This window comes from Prunus dulcis, chromosome 6 (assembly GCF_902201215.1).
Source record: "Prunus dulcis chromosome 6, ALMONDv2, whole genome shotgun sequence".
NCBI classification, from domain to species: Eukaryota; Viridiplantae; Streptophyta; class Magnoliopsida; order Rosales; family Rosaceae; genus Prunus; species Prunus dulcis.
In genome coordinates this window covers 27,604,590-27,624,312 of record NC_047655.1, presented here as the reverse complement: position 1 = coordinate 27,624,312, position 19,723 = coordinate 27,604,590, and the positions used below count along the sequence as shown (strand labels likewise).

Here is a 19,723-nt window from a genome sequence, read left to right as displayed (position 1 = left end):
TGTTATTCAAAGGAAAGACCTTGATGGGCAATGAAAAGCTTATATAGGAGCAAAATGTAACACTGAGCTCCTATAGGAGCAAAATGTGAAAGCACTATGGCAACATATCATTTGGCACAATGCAAAGAATACATGTTACCATAAATAAACAAAATCAATCATGAAACAAAGAATCAAATTTCATTGTATTTTTTACTACATATCATATCTCATTGTCTTTGAGGAAAAAAAAAAAAAAAATCCATTACAAGAAGAAAAAAAACTATGCTTTCTCTTTCTCTTAGAATGCTCTTCTTCGGCTTCGTCTTCTTCTTCTCCATGTTACAGTCTCTATTATTGGATAACAAGCCCTAAGCTTCAAACCCCATTTTTGCAATTCCTCTCTCTTAAACCCAAAACCCACCAAAACACCCCCAAAAAGGACTGCAAAAAAAAAAACTACGCTTTCTCTTTCTTTTTCTTAGAATGCTCTTCTTCCACTTCTTCTTCTTCTTGTTCTCCATGTTAGAGTCTCTATTATTGGATAGCAAGCCCTAAGCTTCAAACCCCATTTTTTCAATTCCTCTCTCTTAAACCCAAAACCCACCAACACACCCCCAAAAAAGACTGCAAAAATACCTATCTTCTCCCACCACTGAACCATAGCAACCCCAGAAAGGCCAAAACCCAAACCGCAGCAAAGCACATTGCTTTCCACCACGCTTCCAAACAACAACCCCAAACCAGAAATCACCAAAATCCCATACAACAGAAACAACAAGAACAACTTTCTGTTTCTTTTCCTTCCGAACCCATCAAAGCCTCCTCCTCCTCCAAAACCCTTCCAAATTCCCAAACCCCCTCCATTGCCATCTCCACTGCAAATTTCTTCGATAACCAGATCCAGCGGCTTAGGCAATATCTTGAGGTTAGACACAATAACGGGCATCAATTGGCGCAACAATCTTGGTAATCTTAGAGACCCAGCTCGCCTTTTATTCTTCCTTGCACATACAAACTGTTTTTGGATCTGGATTTGATGGCAGAGTGAGAGTGAAACGCTAAAAACCGGAGATTTTGGTACAAAGATGGTGTTTTGATTCGATGTGTTTGTTTTAACAATGGGGTTGAAGAGGCAAAGAGAGGATTTTGAGAAGTCCGGTTGTGTTTGGAGGTGAAAGGTCTTCAGCATTGTACACTCCGCTCTCTGTTCTCAGAGATGAAGATTCGAAGAAGAAGAAAGGTGACCGTTTGAAGGAACGGCCTAGGATGTTTTTGTTTTTGTTTTCCCTGACCTAAAAGAAAAAAGAAAAGAAAAGAACTTTTTTTTTGCAGGGCCCTAAGCTTAAAACATGTGAAATTTTGTGTTATAGTTTAACAGGAAAGAATCTTCATATTAGAATTGTCTAATAATATATGTGGACCTTGTCTTCCTAAATTGACATTTCGAAACTTGTTATCTGGTTTTTTGTTGTTGTTGCCAATATATTAGGTAATTTACAAAACATAAGTTTTATCTTAGATGAAATTGAAGACAACCCCAAGTATCAATTGAATTTTCAATGCTTTTGGAAGATCATGGAGAGGATAGGGAGGAGGGAGCTAAATCCATGACACGTGGATTTGGTTGAAAATTGAACTGAATGATTAAGGTGATGGTGATGGAGAAAATGTGCTTCAGGTTCTTTAGTGGATGTGATTGTAGGACATAATATTATCATGGTGTTGGCTTCAATTCATCCACACTCTACAACTATGCTTAAATTGACAGGAGATGGCAAAAGGCAACCAACCCTCTTAATGGCATAACTACTTCACACCCAAATACTTCAAGTTCAGCTTATTTATGTCCTCCATAAGATGCCAGAGACTCCAAAGTTGTTTGTCAAGAATAATTTCTCTCTGTGTTCAAACTTTTATGCAAAAATGCAAGGCTTTGTCTTCCCTGGAATTGACAGGCCTGCCACAGGCATGAAAAGTGCTGATAGAGAATATCCTGCACACCGTTCAGTATCTGGTGGGAGGCAAAGCAAATGCGTCATGTCACCATCCAATGCTGGCATGGTTGCTGAAACTATAGAGAGAAGAAATAAGCACTGGTACCTCTTTCTTCTCCTCTAGTTGTCAACTACTTGTATGCCAATACTGTCTTTCTGGTTCTGATGTATGTTTTCGAAACTATTCGATCTTTTCTTGCAGGTTTGTCCAGACAAAAGTGGCAAGTGATTTGATCATACAAGTTGGAGATTCCAGCTTTCACTTGCATAAGGTATGCTACTATGCTGAAATACACTTACTTAATGGAAGCAACAAAATTGACTTGAGCTATTATCAGGATCCGCATGTGAAATACAGATTGCTTTATCAAGAAAGGCTTTCTTTAATTGTAGGGAATTATTTTACCAAGAATAGGTCAGCATGCTTATAGTAATAACTCTAGGATGTTGTTACAATCATTGTCTGAGTCTTTCGAACCCATCTGCCTTGTATTGTTTAAGCAGCCTATTGATATGGAATTCCTCTTAAAAATTCCTTAAGTGAAGTCAGGTGTCTGACATGTCGTATCGAAACATTTAGACACAAAAAATGGATCCAAATTTTGAATTAAGAAAATGAGATGTCATGTTCAGATTCTTTGAAGTTAGATTTACTGGTATTTTGGTGCTCAGCTCCCGATGGTCATGAGAAGTGGACGCTTGAACAGACTAGTATTCCAGAGAAGTGATGCAGAGAGAGAAACCAGCAGCAAAATTCACATAGACAATCTTCCAGGTGGAACCAAAGTTTTTGAATTAGTAGTCAAGTTCTGTTATGGTTGGAAGGCTGATCTAACAGCTGCCAACATTGCTCCACTATATTGTGCTGCACATTTCTTGGAAATGAGTGATGATTTTGAACAAGGAAATCTGATATCCAAAACTGAGGCTTTTTTGAGCTTTTTGATATTTTCATCATGGAAAGACGCATTTAGGATTTTGAAAACCTGTGAATCCATTTCTTCATGGGCTAATGAGTTTAAAATCACAAAACGAAGCGCTGAAGCCATTGCTTGGAAGGCCTGCACAAACGTTAAAGCATTTGGTTCTTCTGAGAATGATAATGCACGGTGCTTCAATGTTCTACCAAATAATGCAGAGAACTTAAAGTTTGAAGATGAAGCTGACATTTGGTGGTTTGAAGATGTTTCATCCCTAAGAATAGATCATTTCATTGAAGTGATCCAAGCCCTAAAATGTAAAGGGATGAGAGCAGACCTTGTAGGATCATGTATAGCTCATTGGACTGCTAAGTGGCTTGCACGAATCACTTCTGGGCTTGAAAGAATGACCCTCAAGCATATGACCCATCAATTACTAAGAGTTACAGCTGAGTGCTTGATTAAGGTACTGCCTACAGAGGAGAATTCAGTTACTTGCAATTTTATACTTCATCTTCTTAAGCTGGGGTTCATGACAAAGATAAATTCCGAATTGCTGAGCATGCTTGAAAGACGAATCGCTTTAATGTTGGATCAATGTTGTGCTCCAGATCTCTTGGTTAAGAACTATGGAGGTAAAGATAGTGTCCATGATGTAGGTCTTATTGTAAGGGTGGTGGTGTCTTATGTTTCTATAGTTTTGAGTAGTCCCACACCAAAAATGTTCGCCGTTGGAAGGTTGATAGATGGGTATCTTACTCTAGTTGCAAAGGATGAGAACCTTACGGTGAATAGTTTCCAATCACTTGTAGAAGCATTGCCGAAAGACGCTCGGTATTGTGATGACAATCTTTATAGAGCCATTGACATGTACCTCAAGGTATATAACTTTCTTCTCTTCCTTATTTTTTTGATATCATGCAGTAGTTAATGCATCTCATCGCCAATTGAACCAGAAGAGGATGCAAATCTTACATCGCTATAGGCTTAACTGCAATGACTTAAACAACTAAGTAGCTTATTGTTTTCTTACTGCAGGCACACCCTAGCTTAACAGAAGAAAAAAGAATGAGTCTATGTGGATCCCTGGAATATCATAGACTGTCACAAGAAGCACGCGAGCATGTAATGAAGAATGATCGGTTGCCCCTGAAGATTACGACACGGTTTATCCTTCTTGAACAAGTAAATATGACAAGGTCAATGACAGCTATTGGATCAAATTACCGAAGAACGAAGACTCAGGCAATTGTCAGAGTCAACGAAGGTTTAGGTAAGGGATGGACGAACTCCAAGAAGGAAATAAACTTGATGACAAAAGAGGTTGAGACAATGAGGGTGCAACTCAATGATTTGCAAATGTGTAAATTAAAGCTTCAAAACCAACTGAAAAGGTGCATTATTTAGAAGAGAAATGTGGCCTTCATCAGAAAGTTCTATGGTATTGTACATTCTTTTTTTTTTTTTTTTTTTTTTTTTTTTTTTTTAACACAAGTTTGACACCTTAATAATCTATAAAAAGATCTAATGGTCTGCATTAAGAAAATTTTATGCTATTTAACACCTTGAATTACCTCAGGCTCTGCTCTACCTTGAATTAAGACCACCAGAGAAGATCCACTTCTGGTCTTCTATTACCAGAAACTCAGATGCAATTACAAACCGGTTGAACTCAAACAGTCTTGGCCCTATCAAGAAAGATAGGCTAGGCTGACAAGGACCTTCAATCGGGAAACTGACAATTTTGTAACAGCTCAACTAGACTAAGCAACAACTCAAAAACAGTGTAAAATTCACAGTGAACATCAAAGAAATAGTTCATCAACCATATTTGGGTACGAGGTAACAAATTAAGAAGGAAAGAAATGTGCAAACTGAACCAGAATAGTTTTGGCTGGCACATTAATATGAATAAGCCTGCCAGACCAGAAAACATTGTGCCTTCCATAAATCTTAACACTAATCACAGAGGCATGCTGATTTAAAAGAAAATAATCGTTCGACATCACGCTACGTGTCCCTTGAAAATGTAATTAAATTAATGGCATGCTTTACAAGATTATAAATAGTGTGAGGATAGTACATGTTTGATCACCCAAAAACAATTGACCTGTGGCAGAAGATACATATGAAAGCAAAAGCTTGGCTCCATTTTCCTGCTTGACTTGCGATCCATCAACTTTCTTGATCAAGAAAAATTGGATTGTTGAAGGCTCTGAATCGCGTCATGGAACAAGCTGGCAGTAGCAGCAGCAGGAGGAAAGGCAAAAGGGTAGCTAGTAGCAGCAGTGCTGCAGAAACTGACACTTCATGGCCATTCAAGTTAAAACTCGAACTAGCCAACTAGTGCAGTGATCTTCTCAAGCTTGACCCCTCAAAGGAGTTTGAAAAGCATATTGTAGGGGCCATGAGTGAGGCTAACCGCAAGCTACTGGAGGACTGGAAACCAGTTTATATATCAGTGTGTGATGTAACCGATGCTGCTGATACTTGTCAAACTTACAGCATGAAGTTGGAAAAGAAATAGTCTTACTGGTTTGGACCTGGTTTTTTCCCTCATCAGCCGCCCCCTACTGACTCTTATTGATTTGACAAAGGCCAGGGAACACTTTTTCTACACCATTGGGCCCTTTGGACGTATCGTGGACAAAAGGAAGCTTCTTGTTCTTTAGGATCGAGAGATTGGCCCTCGATGGTCAGACAACAACAAGGACACGCTCGAGTTTACTGTTTTTCCTGTTCCAAGGTTGGACTTGCGCACCTTGTTTTGAGAGGTAACAGAGATCAATACCCCTAAGTACAATAATTTTAAAGGATTTTTAAATAATTGAAACTATTTAAAAAATAATTTTAAATTCCACAAAATTATTTTAAGATAATTAAATACTATTTATTAAGTAATTTATTAAATTTATTTAAATACTAATTTTTCACTACATAAATAATAATTAAAAGATAATATATTTAACTAGTATAGCCGCGCGGCTATACTATTTAAATATTCGAATATATTCAAAGTGTATAGCAGCGTTTGTACTATTTAAATACTCGAATATATTCAAAGGGTATAGCACGGTTATACTATTTAAATATTCGAATATATTTAATTAGTATCGCCGCACAGCTATACTATTTAAATATTCAAATATATAGTACAGCCGTTCGGCTATACTATTTAAATACTCGAGTCTATTCAAAGTGTATAGCCGTGCGGCTGTGCTATTTAAATACTCGAATATATTCAAAGGGTATAGCCGGTTGGCTATACTATTTAAATATTCGAATATATTTAATTCGTATCGCAGCACAGCTATACTATTTAAATATTCAAATATATAGTACAGCCGTTCGGCTATACTATTTAAATATTCAAAGTTTATAGCCGAACGGCTATACTATTTAAATATTCGAATATATTCAAAGAGTATAGCCGTGCGGCTATACTATTTAAATACTCGAATATATTCAAAGCGTGTGGCCGGCGGCAGCTATACTAACTAATTAAATATATTCGAATATTTAAATAGTATAGCCATACGGCTATACCTCTAAAATATATTTAAATATTTAAATAATAAAGCCGTACAGCTATACATCTAAAATATATTTGAATATTTAAATATTCGTATACATTTAAAAGGCATAGCCGCATGGCTATACTATTTAAATACTTTTGGTTTCCAAGTATGCTTGTGATTAAACGATATGTTGATCCTAAAAAAAAAAAACAAAGAAAAGGAAAAGACATCTTGAAAAACGACATTGTTTGCAGCATGGGTATAATAATAACCAGACGGTGATGATGAATGAACATTGAAGAAAATGAAGGAGACTTCTTTCTCTTATTAGTGAATTAAAGGTGCAGACATGGAGCAGCTGAATGTGAACAAGAACACGAGCTCTTCTTCTTCAGAGGACTCAAATCCTTGTCCCATTTGCCTCGGACCCATAATTCAAGATTCTTACCTTGACAAGTGTTTCCGTACGTTCCCTCTCTCTCTCTCTCTCTATCTCTCCCTCCATTTCTTTTTAGAATCTGAGAAAACTGAAAGGAGAATAAAACGAAAGAAAAGACCCAGTTTTTGTAATTTTAGAATCAGCACTGGAGTGGATGAGAGGTTTCCACCTTTTGATTTCATATTTGTGTAGAATTTTCTCTGCAACGAAACAGTGGGATGGAATTTAATTTTTGTTTTTTAATGGTAAATCGGTGTATTGATATTTGTTTTCAGTTTTCATGAATTTGGTTTCTCCAAGAAATCTGAAAGGGTCATAAAGAGACCAAATTGGTGAAAGATTTTCCTATAGTTGCCTGTAATGAATTTTTGCTATTAGTAAGACAGATGAAAGTTTAATTTATATTTGTTTTTGGTTAAAAAGTTTAGGGCTTCCTTATTCTATAGCTGAAAGTGGTCATGTTAGTAGTTATATCGTATGACAGTCTCAATTTTTGTTGGTAGCTGAAAGCTTCAGTATTATGTTTCCTTTAGTTGATAAGCTATAATGCTTGATAAACTCGGTCTTGTTGTATGAGTGTACCTGCACTGTATTATCTCATATGTTGAGCCTCATAAATCGACAAATTTTGTGTTGCAGATAAGTTTTGTTACAATTGCATCTTACGTTGGACCAAAGTTGTTGCTCACAAGCAGTCTTGCCTGCCTACGTCTGTAAAGTGTCCTCTTTGCAAGGCCAGTTTGTTCATTTGGCATTCTATTTATCATGTTCTGCTCCATTTTGTTTCTTATGCTGCGAAAAATTACTGACCACACGAGTTTTTGGGTATAGCACTTCTAAATTTAGTCATAGGGCTGATTTTTAGTGGCTTGGTGCAGACTGAAAATTTATCAATAATACATGGATATGATGGAAGTTCTTTTCAGAAGCATTACATCAACCAGGATTCTGGGTATGGGTTCTGTTGTTTCTTTTCTTTTCGCTTGTGTCTGTGTTGTAAATGTAATTTACTTATGTATGTTTCGTTACTGGTATCTGCAGCTTTATCTTATCAAAAGATCACAAGTATAGATTACAATGCTATTATACTGAACCAGGTTTTATGCTTGTCATTTGATTTATTGGTTGTGTTGTTTCTTATTTTATTTCCTGAGAATCGCTATCACCGGTCTAGATGTCTTCCAATTAACTTTGTTTTTCAATCAGGTTTCTTAAATGACATATTTGATGTCTTGCGGTATTGGAAGTCCCATAAGTATCTTCAGCCGAATCGCTGGCTCCAAAGTTGGTTGAGAAGGGAAATCCAAGCTCTGATGCAGGTCTTGAGTTCTTCTTGCATGAATTTTCTCTCTTGGTGACATAAGGCGCATTTCATTGTTTCAACATCCTAGAGACTTCCATTTGTTTTTGGCTAGAATCAACCAGTCCAACTGGCTAAATCATAAAACTATGCATATGATCTATCTTTATCGATGACGGATGTAGCAGGAAATCCGTTTTAATCCTCTTTATAGCTAACTTGCTTCTTTTGCTGCTTGTAGGAGGAAGATGTTGATATCATTATGCACCACATACATGGGCTGATTCATTCATCCCTGACTAGGTGAAATTTGTTACCATTTGGATCTCCATTTGAAAAATGATTTGATCATATTGAATGACATTTCCTGGTTTAGTTACCTTCTTTTGAGTTCTTTTGGATGAGATATGAAAAGGGATAATACTATTTAAAGGCTTGAAAACCTGCAGAGTTTCAATAATCTTTGTGTCTGAACTTGCCTGCCTGAACCCTGCATTTTTTAGGCATGAACAAAAGGGTCAAACGAAAACACCTGAAGCTAAACAAAGAGAATTTCAAGAATCAATCTCTGATGCAGCAAGGCCTTTCCTAGCAGCAAGAACTGATCGGTTTGTAAATGAGGTGGAGCTATTTCTTGCTTCGGGTTTGAACATTGAAGCATACGATGCTGTGTGCATGCAACGCTTAGGTTGGAGTGCTCCAGGAGTAACTACGGAGCCTACAGAAGGAGAACTTGCCGAACACAGACCTGTGATCCCTTACTTGTATATTTTTTATGAATCCGACTGTAGTGATTGAAAGTTTCATATCCACATGTATGAAACAATCACTTGCATTCTTTCTTGTGTTCACTGATATACACTGTACTTGTGTTGGATCCATAAGCGAACAGTTAACATCGGTACTTGAAAATATAAGAGCCCGAATTCCCATCGTTTTCATGGGCTTTTACTTTTTTTTCTTGGTCTATTCAACTTGTTTGACTCTTGTGGACTACATTGACACCATCAACATAATTCCATTATGACGTAATGTTTTTTTTTCCTTTTTTGGTTTTTTGGATTTTCATTTTAAGATTTTGTTTAAGACTTCGATAACGATAAATGAATTGACTATACACTGATGCTAGGAATCAAATCTATGACTTTTTCTGAGGAAGCATTGCTCCAAACCTATACTAGTGGGTTGTTTTCATATTGACAATCTTTTGAGGTACTACAATGTGGTTATTTTTGAAGTTGAGATAGATAAGAGAAGAGGATGAGGGATGTAAGGGAGAGATGAGAAGAGAAGAATGCATAGAGATCTTTTTAAAATTAAATAAATAAAAATTGATAACTCAAAAATAGTTTTATCGACCTATAAACGTAACCCTACCAATCACAGGATTTTCCACTTTGCCCTTACTGACCCGACGCGAACAACGAATCCACTTTAAAGGGTAATCTCGTCGTTGTGGTTGAAATAGAATTACAACGGCCCCTTATGCGGAAATGTGTTATTGGATATAATCATCATATGACTGATCAGCGCTGGGCTTGTCTGACGGAGTAGGAGCAGAGATGGCGACAGGCTCAAATTATGGAGCTTTCATGGAGAAATTCGTTCTGCAACCACACTCTTCATCACATGACCTTCCTTTGAGTGGCCTCACTTTTGCTATCAAAGACATGTGAGCCACTCTGTAATCTATACATGTGCTCTCAAGTTTTCCTCAATATATCACTCTTTCATTTGGTTTATGCAGCTTAAATTCTATGTTTTCGTTCTTATTTTCCAATTTCAGATTTTGGGTTCAATCAATCACTGTTCTTGTAAACCATTTTTTGTGTTTCTGTGATTGTGTTGTGTGAGTGTTTGTACAAACTATAAATGATTTTTTAGCTATTAGGCTGTATCTATGTGATTTGTGTGCGTTTATGTGTTTTGTAAAACCATATTGATAGAGTACTGAATTGCGCAATCTTTTCATGTGTGTATCTGTGGTAAAGCTAAAACTTTTGGTTTCTTCACTTAAATTTCAACTTGGAAGCAGATTTGATGTGGCTGGATATGTGACTGGATTTGGAAATCCTGATTGGGCAAGGACTCACCCAGCTTCCGAATCAACAGCTCCAGCTGTTTCGGCAATCTTGAGGGGAGGTGCCACATGTAATGGTAAAACTGTCATGGATGAAATGGCATACAGGTTAGTTGAATTACTATTTTGATTGCAAGAAAGGGCATATAGCTTAGTTGAATTACTATTTTGGTTGCAAGAATTGGCAACAAATCAATCTATATAAGTCTATTTTCGTAGTCTTTCATATTTGAACAATGATACCGTGCAATAAAGAGCAGTAGGAAAGAAGGCTCTTAATTTTGTAACTTGACAGAATTTCACATTGTGTTCTTGGCAGTATAAATGGAGAGAACAAGCATTATGGTACACCCATAAATCCATGCGCACCGGATAGGGTGCCTGGAGGATCATCTAGTGGCTCTGCTGTTGTAGTAGGTGGAGACCTTGCAGATTTTTCCTTAGGTAAGTTATTCCTCCTTGTACGATCTTTTGTGTTTCTTGCCTCTTTCTGTTGAAGCACAAGAAACTCACTTTTTCAGGAACCGACACTGGAGGAAGTGTTAGAGTTCCTGCCTCATATTGTGGAATTTTTGGATTTCGGCCATCTCATGGTGTCATTTCTACTTCTGGAGTTATTCCTATGGCACAAAGTTTTGATACTGTGGGTAAGAAATCAAGTGTTTTTTATATGGCAGACTGGCTTGGAAAATGTTCCAGAGATTTTTGGACATGACAAAAAAACTCTGTTTCGGATTTCCCTCAATTTGATATAATGGGAAAATATAGTCTTTATTTCTATTTTTTTGGAAGCAGATAACTTCTTCCACTTGATGATTCATATGCCATCCATGGATTTTGCGTTTTGATTGATTATTATTTGTGATACTTTTGTAAATTTAAGTTTCAGTATTAGGAAATATGCTATTTTTCAGAAAGCTTTACTCTTGTGAATGATGTATCTCTAGTTGCAACATAAGAGCTTTATAATATGTAGCACTCTTGCAATTGAAAATCATCCCTTTGACACCAACTTTTGATCTAGGATGGTTTGCCAGGAATCCTGCGATTTTGAATAGAGTTGGAAGAGTGTTACTGCAATTGTCTGATATGAGTCCTGTCGGACCTACTCAGTTAATCATTGCAGATGACTGTTTCCAGCTTTCAAGCATTCCAAGCAATCGAGTAAAACAAGTACTTGTTGACTCAGTTGAGAAGTTATTTGGGGGTAAGTGAATTGACCTTATTGATCTGTTATAGGTCCAGCTATAAGCATTTTAATTCATACATTATTGAGTCCAAATTATTTTTTCCCAGCATTTTAAGTCACAAATATACCATCTAAATTGGAGCAGATATGTTATCACCTGAAAATCACCATCCTCCAACTTGGTTATATTAGGTCTCTTGCTGAGATAAAATAAAGACGCCATCATATATGGAAAGAAGAAGCTCACTTATTCTATCTACTAATGCAGGTCATGTTATAAAGCATGCTAACCTTGGGGACGTTGTCAAGGACAAAGTTCCAAGCTTGAACTGTTTCTTGGATAAAGGAAATGCAGGTCAAGAGTATAATATTCCATCCTTGGCAGCCCTATCAAGTGCCATGCGTCTACTTCAAAGGTGCTGACTTGGTGGACTTGAATATAAAAGTGTGATTTCTCGATGTTGATTAATGAAATTCAATTTATCTTTGGTGTTGAGTTCTAAATATATCATTGGGAGCATAGGTATGAGTTCAAGAACAACCATGGTGAATGGGTCAGTACAGTCAGACCTGATTTAGGTCCTGGGATAGCAGAACGTGTATGGGAAGCTGTTCGAACAACAGATGAAAATGTCGATGTATGTCACTCTGTGAAGACTGAATTACGTGTTGCTCTTACTGACCTTCTTGGGGTATTCTCTCTCTCTCTCTCTCTCTCTCATGCAGATCTTCTTTTTGGGATGTGATTATCCCACACTTGAAATCAAATGAGTTCAAATCCTTATTATTCTTGACAAAGTTTCTTGTGGAGGTGTCAAGGATGCCTGTATGCATTAAGTAACATAGTATACAATGTTGTTTTTACATGTCCTGCCTATGCACCTGGACATTATTTGGTCGGATTCTCTTGAATGTTCAGAACAGTAGCTCTATTCTATTTTCCTGATTTCCATTTGACTCACTTTTCTTCTGTGAAAAACGATTTTGGGAGAAACATGTTTTGCAGAATGATGAGGGCACAAGACTATTTGTACCATTGCTGTAAAGCTTTGATTAATCTTACTTGAATGAATCTGGCTCATCCAGTTCCTTTATATGCCATCTCAAACATAAAGGGAGCCTTTTTCAATCATTTTGAAGAACTGATTCATTCTTACTCAAAATACCTAACATTGTTCCCCTGCAAAATCAACCTTACACGAAGATTTTCCCTCAGGCCAAAAGAAACAGAATGAGAACTTTCCCATGTCATTTCAATGGTCTTGTTCTCTCAAGAACCAAATGAAGAATATTGTTCGTATTTCCTCATATTTTTCAGATTGGTTAGAGTAGAGAGACTGAAAGATTGTTATTTGTTGCTACTCGGTGTTAGTTTTGAGATAATTTGGTGACAGAGATAACCTTGCATCTTACTTTCCTTTATAACCCATTGGCTTGATTTTCTTTTAGGATTTTGGTGTCCTCGCAATTCCTACAGTTCCAGGGGCTCCACCAAAACTGCAAACAGATCCTACTACACTGGAAACTTTCCGTGCCAGGGCTTTTAGCTTGCTATCCATTGCCGGAGTATCTGGGTTCTGCCAGGTTTTTTAGCCCTCCCTGGATCTCTTTCTCTCTCTCTCGCCCCCTCTTTCCATGAGTGCATGTTCAGGCATGAGGCCAAATGTGACACATTACAATATTTTCCTTCCTCAATTACGCCAAATATCTTGTGAAAGTATGTCATCTCTTTCTACATATTTGCAGGTTAGCATACCACTAGGCCTGCATGATGACCTACCTGTTTCAGTTTCCTTGTTGGCAAAACACGGCTCGGATGGGCTCCTGCTCAATCTTGTTGAGACTCTTTATGACACTCTCAAAGAACAGGTTGGAAACTTGGGGTTGCTGACAAGATTATGAGTTGCAAATTCTGATCTCTTCCTAACATATGAGTGTAAGTTCTGATGTCTAAAATAGACAGGAATTTCCCTGCTTTCATCCTTGTGTATGGTTCATGAACAAGTAGTTATACTAGAAAACTCATGTGAGACTGATCAATTGGCCCAGTTTCAAGCCGTTAAAGCTTTTATAACAGCCTTTATGGTCACATTTTCAGATACTAATAATATCTTGTGAGAGCAGCCTAAAATAGGTAAAGAAATAGGGCCCGGGCCCTTGTGGTTCTTCTGCACAATAGGCCATTAAAAATCGAGCTATGAAGAACCTACTTTGGTGGCTCTTGCTGCCATTAAATTTAAACTAGTAGAAGTGAAGTAAGTAGTGGCAAATGCCTGGTCAAGGAAGAAGGTGGGGGTAGTAGAGGTAGGTAGTAGGTAAGGTAAACAAGAGTGGGCGCTCACTTCAGCCTCTGTCAACTGTGTTTGCTGCGTTCAACAAATGACAACTTGTATTTTATGGGCTTCTGACTTCATTAATCTTTTTATTTTTCGGTCAATAAAAGCCCCTACGACACTATGAGTGGTTTATGAGTGGTTCTGTGTCCCAAAACCTAAGCGCCACTTACACTCGTGCATAGCACGGCCCACTCTCGTAACATCTGGAATTATAGATGTAATTTGTATACCATACAATTTTATTTACTTTCCTTTCTTCCGTTAATCAGTGCTTGCAGAAAAATTTGCATCTCACGGGAATAATACTATTTTGATGTTCCTATTTGATTACGTGAATAAGGATTCCACATGATGAAACTAGATGGTTGTGACATGCAAGTTCTTTGAAATTGACTCGACTCTAAGAAAATAAAAAATTAGTCTGAATTTTGTATCTTGTTTGTACCAGCTGATTCGATCAAATCTGGTTCAAATTAATCTGTTTTTGAAAAAAGTGAAGATTAAGTAAGACCTCAAAATTCACAAGCCGATATAATTTGATCATTACGAAATCGATTAGGAAGCCAATCAAATTCAGTTGGATTCTAGCTTCAAATTTGCACTTGAATTGGATTCAATCTATATCAAATTGAATGCAAATTTGCCAAAAACCCCTGTATACAAAGGTGAAATTTACTTATGTAACAAAACAGAAAAGTATTTGTTTTGTATTGGTTTTTTTTTTTTCCATAATTAAGAAAATATATATACGGTCAGTGTACGAGACTGACTTGGCAGAAAAAAACAAAAAACAAAAAAAATTACTGTCGCCGTATTGCCCTTTCTTCACCAACCCAGTGACCTGGTCCCCGCGGATCGTTGATCCACGCGCCACCACCTGCATGGCAGAAAGAAGAAGCCAAACAAACGAAACGGAAGGATCCCTTTTTATAATAAGGCCAACAGCGTTGAGTTGAGTAGCAGCAGCAGCAGCCTAAATGCGACCTTTCCAACGAGTGTGGATCAAATAAATTCATATTCCAACATTTAACTGATTTAATTCAACACACTCTCACATTCATAGTCAGTGAGATTGTTTGTTTGTTTGTAAGTAATTAGCACCAAAAGAACCACAGAGAAATTCAATCAATAACCAGATTGGTTGTGGAATTCAACTGAATTTTAAAGAGAATAATGGAAGTGAAAGCTAGAGCTCCTGGGAAAATCATCCTCTCGGGTGAACATGCTGTTGTTCATGGATCTACAGCCATTGCTTCCTCCATTGACCTCTACACCTATGTCTCTCTTCGCTTTCCCACTCCTTCTGGTACGCTCTATCTCTCTCTGGCTATTTTGGGTTTCTTCTTCTTCTTCTTCTTCTTCTTCTTTTTTCTTCCATCTATCGATTTATTTATTTGGTTTGGTCTGGTTTTGGTGCCTTTGGGATTGGTTTTGATTTGGGTTATGGTTGCGATGTCATTCGGATACAATTTTGAGTTCTTTTTACCGTGTCTCTCCTTGTATCATTATTGTATTTTCTCTATTTGGGTTCATGGGTTTTTCTTAAACTTTGTGATTTTACCTATGCAAAAGTTTGTGTCTTTTTGTGAGCTTAACATTTGCCTATTGGGTTGCTTGAAATCATATGATTAAAAGAAACCCTTTTGATATGATGTATAAATCTATTTCGTGGATTACTCTGCTAGCCTAGTTGCAGGGTTTAAGTGATATTAGAAATCTGATTGATTGCTTTCAGTAATGTGTTTTCAAGAACGATAAATTTTTTGATCTGGAAACTAATGGGATTCATATGCTCAAGTGATATTGAATGAATTTCTCACTGCTGTTTCCTGCTTTTTTCATAGACAATGATGATGCACTAAGACTCCAGCTCAAGGATGTTGGATTAGAGTTTTCATGGCCAATTGGTAGAATTAAAGAAGCACTATCAGAAAAAGATATTTCCAACTCAGCAGTGCCAACCTCATGTTCAATAGAGTCACTTAGATCACTTGCTGCTTTAGTTGATGAACTAAAGATTCCAGAAGCAAAAATTGGACTTGGTGCTGGAGTGTTGGCTTTTCTTTGGCTGTATTCATCTATCCAAGGGTGTGTCCATTTTTTGTTTATATAGTTGAATGCTTTTCATTCTTGGATTTATTTTCTTAATTTCTAATTTCTTCTCTGTATGGATCAGATATAAGCCTGCGACTGTTGTTATTACTTCAGAACTTCCTTTGGGTTCAGGCCTGGGTTCATCTGCAGCATTTTGTGTTGCATTGTCAGCTGCTCTTCTTTCTTTCTCAGACTCTGTAAATCTGGATTTGAGCCACCAAGGGTGGTTAACTTTTGGGGAAAGTGAACTTGAATTGCTGAACAAATGGGCTTTTGAAGGTGAAAAGATTATCCATGGAAAGCCATCTGGAATTGACAATACAGTTAGTACATATGGTATGTTAGTTTTTGACTTGTGCCAGATAATTATATCTTCTTGCATCAATATCTCATTTCTTCTTCTTTTGCTAATCTTCTTTCCTGGAATCTTTGAATTATAAAATGCTGGAATTACTTAGATATTTAGTTTCTCTGGATTAAATATGAAGAGTATGTCATGATGTCCAAAAGCTAATGGTAAAAGGGTAGTTTGTCAATGCTGTCCAAGCCACCATTTTTCATTCATGAAGGAACTACTTTACTAGTGCTTGCTAGTACCTTGACGATAATCCAACTAGATCCACTTTGTGTCCTGAAGTTCTTAATAGGATTTCTTTTGGGTTCACCCAGAACTGTGTAATTTTGAATTTCTGCATTTCGAGCTGCTTGTCAGCAGCCTCCTTTCAAATAGGTAATCAGATATTTAGAGATACTATAGCAATTAACCTTAACCACTTAAACCAGTTGATCCTAAATCTTCATCTTAAGTATGCTTAGTTATTCTATATATAGGCTGGAAAAGACTATACTATTTTGCATAATGTTTAAGAAAACTTCGATTTGAAGATTGAGTGGGATTTTATAGGGGTCATGGATTCTCATTTTGGGTTCATCATGATTAATCTAGAAACTTCTGAATAACCTATAATTATAGTGATTCAGGTTGACATGTTTGTTAGAGTTCAAATGTTAACCATGGAGTCTTTAGTTTCCTTATCTGTTCAAGGGAAGGCATTAACTGCATTTGATTTTCTAACACAAAATTCTTATGCAACAGGCAATATGATCAAGTTCAAATCAGGTAGCCTAACTCGCATCAAAACAAATATGACACTGAAAATGCTTATTACCAACACAAAAGTTGGGAGGAACACAAAGGCCTTAGTTGCTGGTGTTTCAGAGAGGACCTTAAGGCATCCAGAAGCTATGGCTTCTGTGTTCAATGCAGTTGATTCTATCAGCACAGAATTGGCTACGATCATCCAATCACCCGCTCCTGATGATCTCTCCTTAACTGAAAAGGAATCAAAAATAGAAGAGTTGATGGAAATGAACCAAGGTTTGCTCCAATGTATGGGGGTCAGCCATGCTTCAATTGAAACCGTTCTTCGGACAACGCTCAAATACAAGTTAGCTTCGAAATTGACAGGAGCTGGGGGTGGAGGTTGTGTTCTCACGCTATTACCAACCCGTATCCTTTTTGTGATTCCTTTTATTTTTAGTTTCTTATCTTTACAGTTCATGATGAATGCCTTGATATGGTTTAATGAGCTTGAATTTTTCAAAACTTTGCCAAAATTAAACTGTCTTGCCTAAAAAGTCTTTGATTATATGAAGCTAGATAGACTAGGCTTGCCTAAACAATTTTCTTATTTTCTCATGTCTTGAACATTGTTTCTCTTAACCGCATGAATCAGTGTTATCAGGAACTGTTGTTGATAAAGTAACATCTGAACTGGAGTCTTGTGGGTTCCATTGTTTGACGGCTGCCATTGGTGGAAATGGTGTTGAAATTTGCTTTGGCGATTCATCCTAACCTTTATACGCTGAATCTTAAGTGGTGAGAGTAAGATCTAGCTCCATTTCTGACTGGTAGGACAGAAGCACTGTTTGTTCTGTAAATTATCTTCTTGTGTTCTGCATTCAAATCTGATCGACTTTCTTCTTCAAGCTTATTTGACGGGAACTCTCAGCTTTTTTGTTCCAAATTAATAATTCGGTGCAAGTCAATCAATGTAACTTTTGTCATTCGTGATATTGGAAATAAATGCTTTATCTTTTGGGGAAGTGATGCAATGCATATTGTTACATTGAACTTTGCAAATTCTGCATATTTCTTGTGACAAACAAGATCGTTGCATTGCATATATATGCAATTCCTTGAGGCAGGACTTGAATTGTTTGTTAATGTTATGCTCTGCAGAGCTTAGAATTGTCTTTACATCTCAAACTGACACCCAGCAACATAACCAAAACTCTTTTCATATTTTATTAGCAGAAAGCACATGTACTCATTTCATGATCATTCTCTACATATGCAACTCTTACCCTTACAAGGAAACAGAAACTAGCTAATGCATTATGACTCAAAAGACCCAAAACCACCAGCCGAAAGACTCCTCCACAACGTCATCAAGCATTCACTACAGCCCCACCGGCAAAATCACAAAATAGCCATTAAAATACAAACAAGGGTGGTGCTCATCAGACCAAATGCATTATCACAGACAGATCATTACCATTGGGATGGAGAACTTGGCCAGTGTAATAAGAAGAGAAAGCATTGTCAGCAAGGAAGATGTAAGCCGGCGCAACCTCATACGGCTGTCCAGCGCGCTGCATTGGCACTTCGGAGCCAAACTGTGTAATCTCCTCCTCATCGAAAGATGCTGGAATCAACGGTGTTCAGATGGGTCTCGGAGCTACACCGTTGACACGAATGCCTTTGCTTACCAGCTGAAGAGAAAGTGCTCTAATGAATGCCACAATGACTCCCTTGGTGGAAGTATACTCAAGCAGTTGGGCGTGTCACTTGTAGGCGTTCACTGATTGTGCAAATTATGGAGCTGCCTTCTTTCATGTGCTTCAAAGCATGCCTAACACATTCACAGTAAAAATATTAAGACCATGTTTGGTGTAACATTCTGGTTTTCTATTTGTATTTACCTGGTCATGTAGAAATGAGAAAATATGTTGGTTCTGAAAACCCTCTCCAAACGGGGCTCATCAATCTCTTCCACGGAGACCGCCTTGTACTGCTCGGCCGCATTGTTGATGAGGATATGGATGCGGCCATAGGCTTTTGCCACCTCCTCAACAACCTTCTTGCAGTTTTCATCATAACCCAGATCGGCTGCAAGGGCCTTGGGGTCCTTGGCATCAGAAGTCTTCACCTTTTTTATCATTTGGAGTGTGTCATTTGCGTCCTTGTCCTCTTGCTCCTTCACATATATGAAGGCCACAGTTGCACCCTCTTGAGCAAACAGATAGCACACAGCTCGACCAATCCCAGAGTCCCCTCCTGTAATTAGCGCCACCTTCCCCTGCAAAACAAAATTATTAGCTACTAATTAATATTAAGCTCTTAACTAAGCTGAATTATATGTGATTATACTTGGAGCTTATTGGAGGGCTTGTAATCTGGGTTTGTGAACTGAGGATTGGGGTCCATGACATGTTCTTTCCCAGGCTGAGTTCCTTGTTTCTGAGGAGGGAATTGCTGCTTGCCACCAGAAGCCATTGTTCTTCCAAAAACTCTTAAAATGGGACTTTAGAAGTTGCCGGAGAGTGTGGTTTAATATTCCAGTGATTTCCGAGGTGGGTTTTGGGAGAGAAGGAAGAAAAAGCTGACGATCTGCTTGCTAAGGCTCTTGATAATGAGGAAACTAAAAGGGAAAGCATGCAAGTGGTTCACAAGATTTGGACAATGGGATTATATAGGGACATTGAATTTGACACGTGCAGGGAACCAGTGTCTACGTGTCCTGACAGTCGCATGCTGCGTGCACATCTGTGGAAGCGGACAGCTTTGTTGACATGGCCATGCCTGAAA

The 19,723-nt window shown here is 37.7% G+C and overlaps 5 protein-coding genes and 1 pseudogene across 6 annotated transcripts; 4 read left to right on the top strand and 2 right to left on the bottom strand.

Annotated features, from left to right (window-relative positions):
- Positions 1-236: 236 nt before the first annotated feature.
- LOC117632111 lies at positions 237-1,302 on the bottom strand. Its single transcript, XM_034365516.1, has one exon. The coding sequence runs from the start codon at positions 1,169-1,171 to the stop codon at positions 461-463; it is 711 nt and encodes a 236-aa protein (XP_034221407.1). The 5' UTR covers positions 1,172-1,302; the 3' UTR covers positions 237-460.
- Positions 1,303-1,798: 496 nt separating this feature from the next.
- LOC117631986 (root phototropism protein 3-like) lies at positions 1,799-4,339 on the top strand. Its single transcript, XM_034365344.1, has 4 exons — positions 1,799-2,078; positions 2,179-2,248; positions 2,649-3,776; positions 3,935-4,339. The coding sequence occupies exons 1-4, from the start codon at positions 1,840-1,842 to the stop codon at positions 4,301-4,303; spliced, it is 1,806 nt and encodes a 601-aa protein (XP_034221235.1). The 5' UTR covers positions 1,799-1,839; the 3' UTR covers positions 4,304-4,339.
- Positions 4,340-6,657: 2,318 nt separating this feature from the next.
- LOC117631802 lies at positions 6,658-9,120 on the top strand. Its single transcript, XM_034365103.1, has 7 exons — positions 6,658-6,878; positions 7,493-7,587; positions 7,732-7,805; positions 7,895-7,950; positions 8,060-8,172; positions 8,395-8,456; positions 8,657-9,120. The coding sequence occupies exons 1-7, from the start codon at positions 6,764-6,766 to the stop codon at positions 8,949-8,951; spliced, it is 810 nt and encodes a 269-aa protein (XP_034220994.1). The 5' UTR covers positions 6,658-6,763; the 3' UTR covers positions 8,952-9,120.
- A 518-nt stretch (positions 9,121-9,638) lies between these two features.
- On the top strand, positions 9,639-13,523 carry LOC117632168 (amidase 1). Its single transcript, XM_034365591.1, has 9 exons — positions 9,639-9,825; positions 10,189-10,341; positions 10,553-10,677; positions 10,755-10,880; positions 11,258-11,440; positions 11,691-11,838; positions 11,946-12,114; positions 12,872-13,006; positions 13,169-13,523. The coding sequence occupies exons 1-9, from the start codon at positions 9,716-9,718 to the stop codon at positions 13,322-13,324; spliced, it is 1,305 nt and encodes a 434-aa protein (XP_034221482.1). The 5' UTR covers positions 9,639-9,715; the 3' UTR covers positions 13,325-13,523.
- Positions 13,524-14,626: 1,103 nt separating this feature from the next.
- Positions 14,627-18,112, top strand: LOC117631192 (mevalonate kinase). Its single transcript, XM_034364205.1, has 5 exons — positions 14,627-15,064; positions 15,603-15,846; positions 15,935-16,188; positions 16,949-17,362; positions 17,589-18,112. The coding sequence occupies exons 1-5, from the start codon at positions 14,932-14,934 to the stop codon at positions 17,705-17,707; spliced, it is 1,164 nt and encodes a 387-aa protein (XP_034220096.1). The 5' UTR covers positions 14,627-14,931; the 3' UTR covers positions 17,708-18,112.
- Positions 18,113-18,230: 118 nt separating this feature from the next.
- On the bottom strand, positions 18,231-19,571 carry LOC117631981 (annotated as a pseudogene). Its single transcript, XR_004586411.1, has 3 exons — positions 19,286-19,571; positions 18,838-19,214; positions 18,231-18,767 (listed from the first exon to the last, which is right to left on the bottom strand). The product of XR_004586411.1 is annotated as a glucose and ribitol dehydrogenase-like (transcript).
- Between the last annotated feature and the right edge of the window lie 152 nt (positions 19,572-19,723).